We start from the raw sequence: 9,436 nt of genomic DNA, 5'->3' as shown, positions 1-9,436 counted from the left end.
TGATAACAAAATGTAATTGTCGGCAAGATCAAAAAATTCAGATTCCCTATCAATTCTTGCTTTCAAATATTTAAATATCTGGTTTGAGCAATCTTTACTGTAGACATGGAACTAGCGCATGGTACCGTACCTGCTTGTAACCAATTTGTATTAATGACATTTCAGTATTCATTTACGGTTTACGAAATATATGTAAAAACTGAGTGCTGTGCTAAAGTACACAATGTGCTAAAGCACATCAATAAAGAAAACCTCTGAACAATGAAATGCTACTTCCTGACAAAATTGAATGAAACAAAATTCAGGATTTTTTTTAATTTTTATTTTTTTTAATATCACACATTATTAGCAGGAGCGTTAGGTCTGTGATCCTCCCTGCAATGCACATACAAGACAATTTAGGAACCAGGTTCCATACTTAATAAATACAGTTCTGTGTAAGAATAGTCAAAACTCTTGTGTATTCTGCATACATGACATAAGAATCCACCCATTTCTGTACTGCTTGGATAACCACAGTATTCATACACTTCTAGTCAATTGTTAGTATGCAACAATGTAACCACAGAAGGAAGGCTTATGTTGCCTGAATGCACCACATCCAAGCAGCTTTTTCAGCCAAAATAACAGCTACAAACTTGTTTTTAATGCAACAGACAACATTAAATTTGATAAATTAAGAAGTGATATTTAATTATGTGTTTACGTTATTATTTCCCCTGTATACTGAAAGCACTCTTCACAAACAGTCAAAAAAAATCCCCAATAAGAACTAAATGAAAATGGCAAATTAGGATTTTTTTTAGGAGTTTCGTGGATTTAATAATCATTGCATTCTTTCAGCAGCAGTGAATTGAAAATGTGCACAATTCTTTAAAAATAAATAGAAAAGCTGTTTCAGTGCTGTGAAACCTGGTGGAATTTCAAGACAGCTTTACTGCAGATATAAAAAAAGAAAACCTTTAATTGGTCCAATTTTTGTTGTCTTATGTCATAAAGTACTAAATCTGACTCAGTGGTAAAAACTTCTGATAGTAGCTCTTTGTGACATCAATCATGAGTTCCTGGGTACACTCTGGAAGTTCTCCTGAGAACAGACCTGGAAAACAGAAAAAAAAAAAAACATTTTTAAATAAATAAATCGATCATGTGATACACAGTGTATTAAAATGATCTCCATGTTTTTTGGTACTGTCTCTGTGCATTTCAAATATTATTGTCATTGTAGCATTACACATCTTACCTGGACAGCCAGAAAACATAGTGAATGGTGGGACAACCGTCTCCGGAGGCAGGACCGTGTTGTCAAGAATCTTACAGCAATCTTTAAGAACACACCGCCGCCCCTGAAACAAATCACACAGAGAGACGGCTGAAGGTTCAGGAGGCACAAATCAAAGTAAATGTTTTGCAAATAGCTGTAATTATCCTTACTGAGAAGTACTTTCACAAAAGAACGAAACACATTGCTTTCATCACCTTTTAATTGGATTTCTAGTATCTGCAGAACTTTAAGGTGCATTTATTCCCCCCTTATTAGTTAAGTGTTATCTTTTAAAGCCCTCAATTAAAAAAATAAATGTATATTTTACAAACACTTTCACAGGAGTAGGCGAGTCACTTTTTAAACCACCATACCAAGTCGTTATAAAGCTGTACAAATTTTTGGGACAGGGAATGATTTGTAAAGGAAATTATATAAAAGGTTTTTTTAGTAGTGTGTGTTCTTGCAGTCTCCTGGGACCCTCACGAGACTGGCAAACCGTGATAAAAATACATTAACAAACATGTCAGTAACATATCCCCCGTCACAGCTGTAGTGTGTGCATTTAAAAATGCAAGTGTGGGGCTCCCGAGTGGCGCATCCAGTAAAAGCACTTGCTAGAGTGCAGGATGCGCTCTATAGCCTGGACGTCGCCAGTTCGAGTCCAGGCTATTCCACAGCCGACCGTGGATGGGAGCTCCGAGGGGGCAGCGCTCAATTGGCCAAGCGTCGTCTGGGTGGAGGGAGGGTTAGGTCGGCCAGGGTGTCCTCGGCTCACCACGCACCAGCGACCCCTGTAGTCTGGTCGGGCGCCTGCGGGCTTGCCTGTAAGCTGCCCAGAGCTGCGTTGTCCTCCGACGCTGTAGCTCTGAGGCGGCTGCACGGTGAGTTCGCAGTGTATAAAGAAGCGGGCGGCTGACGGCATACGCTTCAGAGGACAGCGTGTGTTCATCTTCGCCCCTCCCGAGTCAGCGCAGGGGTGGTAGCGGTGAGCTGAGCCTAAAAATAATTGGGCATTTCAAATTTGGGAGAAAATAATAAAAACTGATTAGCAACGACTAAATAAAAAAAAAAAAAAAAAAAAAAAAAAATGCAAAGTGTGACAGAATACATGTGCACTGACAGGTGTCTTCACACATCTGTAGAGCACATGCTACGCATATGTGTGTATGTATGTAGCAGCTCCACTATTTCCTCCCTTTCACGTTATAAAACATCCTTCTTGAATCATTCAGTTCAAACATTTGAATGGACAAAATAAATAAGTATATAAAATAACTAAATGTAAATACAGAAGTACTTTAATGTACATAGTATGTCTGTTGTCCAAAATGATCGATTAGAATCATGTATTCCGGTATATGCAGCCATTACCTTTTATGAAAACTAGTTCAGGCACATGGAGAGAGTCCTCATAATTGCGTAGAAAGAGGACAGTGAGGGAAAGATTATAGTCAAATGCAATCCGAAACATACCTAGGAGGCTAGGATTGAACAATAAAATAAAAGCTTGAAGATTGGTACAAAATCAAGGTAGTTATCATATTCACAATGTAGTGTGTGACAGACAGACCGTTAAATTAAATGTATATTATAGTATTACGTATCATAAAACATACTAGATACTATACTTTATAGAGCACTGATTCTATCCATGTAACATTAGTTATTATACTGCTGGAGCAAACATGGTATTTTCATGTTCAGATATCTGTTCAGGATTCAGACATGTACTTGAATATTTGTTAATTTGCAAAACATTATCAAAGTTATTATATGTAACACTATTAAAGTTGAAAAATATCCCAGAAGCAAGAAAGGCCTAACTTCACCCTTGTGAATTAATTATAAAACAAAGGATGCCATACAGTCATTATGGTTAAATAAATAAATTAATACATTAAAAAAAAAAAAACAACTTATGTATTTCAGGTCAAAACAATGTAGACAACGCATATTTTTTAATAATCCCTGTCATTGCAACTTCACATGGCTACAGGTCTAAACATGTTACAACCCTTCTAGAATTATAAAGCATATTATGGCTATATATTTTTTATGGCTATTTGACCATCCCAGCACATGCTGGAGCTGGGGCAGGGGGATCTCCATCAGCTCTGGAGCCAGCCTGGAGCTGGAGCAGGAGGTCTCCATCAGCTCTGGAGCCAGCCTGGAGCTGGGGCAGGGGGATCTCCATCAGCTCTGGAGCCAGCCTGGAGCTGGAGCAGGGGGTCTTCATCAGCTCTGGAGCCAGCCTGGAGCTGGGGCAGGGGGTCTCCATCAGCTCTGGAGCCAGCCTGGAGCTGGGGCAGGGGGATCTCCATCAGCTCTGGAGCCAGCCTGGAGCTGGAGCAGGGGGTCTTCATCAGCTCTGGAGCCAGCCTGGAGCTGGGGCAGGGGGTCTCCATCAGCTCTGGAGCCAGCCTGGAGCTGGAGCAGGGGGTCTCCATCAGCTCTGGAGCCAGCCTGGAGCTGGAGCAGGGGGTCTCCATCAGCTCTGGAGCCAGCCTGGAGCTGGAGCAGGGGGTCTCCATCAGCTCGACAGATACCTCCTTATATTCCCAGATTCTGATACTTACTAACTTGAGCTAAAGAATGATCTTAGTAAGCTTAATTACAATTGGATAAGTGGTTCTTTAGATACAACATATGTACGTACTGGCGCCTACAGTATAACCCCATATGCAGTGGGAGATAACTAACACGCTACCCAAATTAAATCCAGGTGTCCCTGTTATGGCAGAAAAGACATGTACAAATAACAAAGGTAATGTTCCAAGTCACCATACAACTGAAGAAGATGTGCAGAAAAAAGTTATTTTCATTCAGGACACAGAGTTCTGTATTGTACTCATTCAGCAGTTCACTGCAGCAAAGGAAGAGAATATTCTTGACCCGGACAACACCGGGACACAGTGCTCCTATTCATTACTGCACTAGTATCTCTGGCTGTAACCTCTTATGTTTCACTGAAAAGCTTTCTCCCATGGAGACCTTAACATCAGAACCATACTTTCGAACACTCAGACTGCTGATTAAAAGAAGGAAAAAAAAGTCTGCTTTTGGTCAATACTGCTCAGAAACAAACAGCAATATTAATAGAACTCCATGTGACAAGCCTGTGTGGAAATGCTGGCTGAATTAACAAGCAAGAAGCCTGTTATCAGAAGTGATCCTCACAGGCAGGAGGGTAGATTAAACTGCAATAGATACAACGATTAATGATTAATGATACCACCGTTATTTAAGGGGATGCTTATTTAGCTTTGATCAGGTAAAAAAAAAAAAAAAAAGAAAAACAGCGAAATGTAAAGTGCTTAAAAATGTATTTTTAAAACTGATCACTATCCAACTATATGCTTTTAGAGAGATCAATGTTTACAGTACAAATACGAGAACTAATTAGAAAGAGCATGTTTCAAATTCAGCTCCTGCTCATGCCTTGTCCACCCTTCCAGTAAAGAGCCCCAGTTTGTTCCTATAAAAAAGGATTTTTGCTTGAAGCTCCCAATTTCCTTTCAGCCGTGCGGAAAATGTTCAGATATTGACATTGTGAACAGACAGCTCCCATGTAGCTTTAATCAACAAGTGTCTTTTTGCACGTCCCCCTTCTTTTTGCTCTGACCGCTTTATTGATTATATTTTCATACTTCAATTCCATGTTAACATTTCACATAATAAAAACAAAATTAATAAAAACTTGAATTGTGGTGTATGACATTATTAAAGTAACGCCCCCCCCCCCCCCCCCAAAAAAAAAGAGATTTACATTAGAGCTTGAATCCCATTCCAGGAAGTTGCACCCCTAGATTGTTTCATCTGGGGCCGTGACTGGGAGCACCTAATCTCGACAATGCGATATTGTTCAGTTTCATACTTACAATAACACAGTTCTTCCCTATATGGACGTAAGACCCTATCTGTGCAGCATTCACAATGCAGTCTTCTCCAATGAACACATGGTCCCCGATGTGGAGTGGGAAGAAAGCAACTCTGCAAGGAAACACACAACCAACACAATGCCATAAAAACGTCAATACTGGTATATAAAACACTGTTACACTGTTTATGGCTGTCGTGTTACCCTTCTTGACCAGGACACTACAATACATGATAATGTTTGGCATGGTTTCTGAATCTGGTTAAATAAAAGATTGATTGATTTATTTATTGATTTATTGATTGATTGACTGATATAATAATGATAATTCCTCAATACCGCTCTAGTCCCTCTTTCTACAGAAACAAATCTAGTTTCTATATCAGTCTGGATAAACTTTAAAAAATATAATTTACATCTAAAATCTCGATTAGGTCACCCCTCCTCTTTAACAGTAAAAACACTTCCTGAATGCTGGAACAAGCTGTGTACAGTATGTGCCCAGTCCCAGCAGGGAGACAGAAATATCTGCAGAGCTACTGAACAAAGCTTGTGCTGATCACAAAACCTAAGAATGCAAGCTAAGCAATCCAGGGTGGGTGGCTTTTTTAAATAGATGCTCAGTAATTGGATCCCGCTAAGCAGTGAATGGCAAAATAACGCAGAATACATTTCAGTGTAGTTCTCAAACTTAACGGACCGATAATAATAATAATTTTAAAAAAAACTGTTTGCACAGTGGACTGGCTCAGCGAGAATGGAAATACCCAAACAGCAATGAACAGTGAGTAAGCAAGATTCGCAAGAACCAGACTTTTGCTGTCAGGTGAGTCGTTCTGACTGTACAAGGTACAAATTCCCTTAAAACTGGATGTCCGGTCCAAAACCGGACAGTTGGCAACCCTATTGTCTACACAAAGTGCACATAAATCCCTACACGGCAGTGAAATGGTCTGAATTCATTAACCACAGCAAAAAAATGATCACTTAATAGAAATAATATGAACAATACAGGCAAGTCAGCCAAAATAATTAACTATTTTTTGTTATGCATTCTTAAGTTCAAAAAATGCATTAATAAATACAACTGCAAGCAGAACCCTTATCTGTATTATATGGGACACAATACCTGGTTTTGTATATCCTAGTGAAGATGGTTCATTTTATGGAACCTCTCATTAAAAGGTTACGGGTTACTCAGCATAAATAAAGAGTACTTGGATCCTTGGGCTCTGGTTTAAGAAGGGCCCTTGTTAAAGTAACCTTTTATTTCTAAGGATTTGTAACTGCATAAGATCAATTAAATTATTCTAAGACTTTGTGCATCTATTTTTGCATCATAGAAAAAATGCAGAGGCTAAGAACATGGAACCTATTTCATAACGGGCCTGTATCAATTTTTTTTTTAACATTTTGTAAAAGAAAGAAAATGATTGCCTTTCTTAAAAACTGATACAGTAAATAAACGTAAAAAAATCAGCATCAGGATCTGCCTGGGGGATCAAATAACTAAGATTATGGATCCGTGTTGTGGGCCTTGCAATTATGTAAGAGAAATGCAATAATCAGCTGAACAGACAGAATCCTAAAACTGTAGCTAGATTGTTAAATGGTGCTGTGTAGAAGGTCGCCATAGCACAGCAGTTTGAGTAATTCCCAGTTTTACTTTAAATATCATCTCTGCGATGTCTACAAAATATACAACACAGTAAAGTCAATGTTTGTGTGGGTATTTGGGAAACAGGAGTCTTTCTCTGGAACCAAAAAATAAAGGAGCAGGTTATAGGTAAAATCTGACCAGTCCTGTTATTTTAAAATAGAAGGATGTTGGACGTGCGTAGCAGTGTTGCTTGCTGTTCAGAACAAAAAGTGACCTCGAGATTTGGCAAGACTCCAGGCAGGTACTACTCCAAATCTGCACCCTTTCCAAAAAATAAAAAAATAAATAAATAAATAAATCTTAGCTTTTCAATTACAAAGCTGACCTGTGAACTGTTTTTAAATTATAAAGTCTGTAAATTACATTTTAAAGGAATCTGAGTGTTTGCTTACAGCCTTGAACCTTAACCCAATATATTTAGATCATGGTTTAAACTGGTATTAGTATGTGTAATCCAACTACAGTGCTTTGCTTGAAAACATTCGCTTGGTTAAACATTTATGACAAAACTACTATAGATACATAAAACTAAATCACACATGTTCTTTCCCAGAACCATTTAACACAAAATGTACCAGTATTGTTGTATACTGTAATTCTGTACCATATTTGTAAAAAGAAACAAATGCCTCGTTGCGCTCTTTGTTACAAAGCAAGGGTACATGGTGACCTTATCCAATTCTGCAGTTGTGACCTGCTCTCTGCCATTAGAAATGACATGACCCAGATGAGGAGAGGAAAGGCAAGGCAGGCAAAAAAAAAAAACAGCAATGCAAGTCGAACGAAGTAGGTTTTTACACTTCCAACAAACTGTCATAAATAGAAATATATCTAGGTAGCAGTATTCTGGAACAGCTCAGAGAACAGAGAAGGTCATCAATAATCTCTTGTAAAGGGATAACATTTGCAATAATATTGAACATTTAAAACAAAGTATTTTTTTTTTGTTTTCAGTATTATCAGCATTACAGAAATGGGGATATCTAACGTGATTTCTAGCATGATTTTCAGCTTTAACATCACAAATCAACATTGACAGTGAATTAAAGCAAAAACAGGTTCATAAATAACAGTTAGGGCATGTGGCAAAGTGCCCCGCCCCTGTGTGCATTTGTGTGTTCTGTGTTGTGTATATGCGTGCGTATGTTAATGTTGGTGTATAGATTGGTACACGGGATATAAACGGGTCTGTGTTTCACGTGTGTTTAAAGTGTATAATTATATTTAGGCACGAGGATGGCACATCACTTCACGTGCAGATAAAATGTGTATAATGTGTGGCACGGGGTTGCACGTAATGAATTCACGTGCTGGGATTCAAGTGAGTAATTAATTAGTAATTGAATCCCAGCACAACAGTATATATAGATGCACAGTTTCACTCAGTCGGGGTTGGTGTTCGGTGAGTGGAGAACGGGAGAGAGAGAGGAGAAAATAAAACAAAGTAAGAACGTAAATCAGAAGTGTTTTCACTCACCGTGTTTGTTCGTCTGTCTGTTTAAGTGTAGTACGTTTTGTTTGTCTTTTTGTTTTGGCTCGAGTGCCGTGTCCTGTTTTTGTGCTGTTTTCAACCCTTTTATTTGTTAATAAACGCTGAGTGCAGCCATTGCACTCAGCTCATCACAACCACTGTCTGTGTTTGGATTCCTTTTCTGGTCTGACGCCACCCACTCTGGCCGTCTTTGTGACACGTGGTGTCTTCGTGGGATAGCCGCGCCTCCAAGCGTCAGACCAGGAGGGGTCTGGATTTAAAAAAAAAAAAAAAAAATTACAAATATTGTTTTTGGGAAAAAAAAAAAAAAAGAAGAAAAAAAAAAGTCATGGCAGAAGACGCCATCAAACTGCGGGGCTGGTTCCTAGAGAATGCTGGGCTGGAGGCCCAGTCTCTGCCCATAATCGTCCGGGCCCTGTGGATGATGGACAGTGAGAGATGGGAGGCCTATCAGGAGGAACACACCCCAAACACCTTGGAGGAAGGTGTGGAGTTTCTCCTCAGCTACCTGGAGGCAACGATAAAAGGAACAGCAGCCCAGGTAGCAGGCCCACCAGCAGAGGGTGAATGCCTGCTGTCCCCATCTCCACCAGCAGAGGGTGAGTACCTGCTGTCCCCATCTCCACCAGCAGAGGGTGAATGCCTGCTGGTTTTGCCTCCACAGCCCAAATGGGAGGAGCCTGAGCGTCCACAGCCCAAATGGGAGGAGCCTGAGCGTCCACAGCCCAAGCGGGAGGAGCCTGAGCGTCCACAGCCCAAGCGGGAGGAGCCTGAACGTCCTACGCCTGAGTGGGAGGAGCCCGAACATCCTACGCCTGAGTGGGAGGAGCCCGAACGTCCTACGCCTGAGTGGGAGGAGCCCGAACGTCCTACGCCTGAGTGGGAGGAGCCCGAACGTCCTACGCCTGAGTGGGAGGAGCCCGAACGTCCTACACCTGAGTGGGGGGAGCCCGAACGTCCACAGCCCAAGAGGGGGGAGTCGGTGCGTCCACAGCCCAAAAGGGAGGAGTCGGTGCGTCCACAGCCCAAAAGGGAGGAGTCGGTGCGTCCACAGCCCAAAAGGGAGGAGTCGGTGCGTCCACAGCCCAAAAGGGAGGAGTCGGTGCGTCCACAGCCCAAAGGGAGGCAAGTCGGGGCTTC

General features: G+C 40.7%; 1 protein-coding gene across 1 annotated transcript in view; it reads right to left on the bottom strand.

The window, feature by feature from the left end:
- Positions 1-284: 284 nt before the first annotated feature.
- LOC117431173 (dynactin subunit 5-like) overlaps positions 285-9,436 on the bottom strand; it is a 17,920-nt gene continuing 8,768 nt past the window's right edge. The window contains exons 4-6 of the mRNA XM_034051864.3: positions 5,146-5,257; positions 1,244-1,346; positions 285-1,099 (exon numbers count right to left, since the gene is read on the bottom strand). Of these exons, the coding sequence (XP_033907755.1) occupies positions 1,002-1,099; positions 1,244-1,346; positions 5,146-5,257 (313 nt within the window). The 3' untranslated portion in view covers positions 285-1,001. The remainder of the gene's footprint in view (positions 1,100-1,243; positions 1,347-5,145; positions 5,258-9,436) is intronic.

This window comes from Acipenser ruthenus, chromosome 22, assembly GCF_902713425.1.
Source record: "Acipenser ruthenus chromosome 22, fAciRut3.2 maternal haplotype, whole genome shotgun sequence".
Taxonomy (NCBI): Eukaryota; Metazoa; Chordata; class Actinopteri; order Acipenseriformes; family Acipenseridae; genus Acipenser; species Acipenser ruthenus.
The sequence above is the reverse complement of the archived record's forward strand: the minus strand, read 5'-3'. Positions and strand labels throughout refer to the sequence as shown.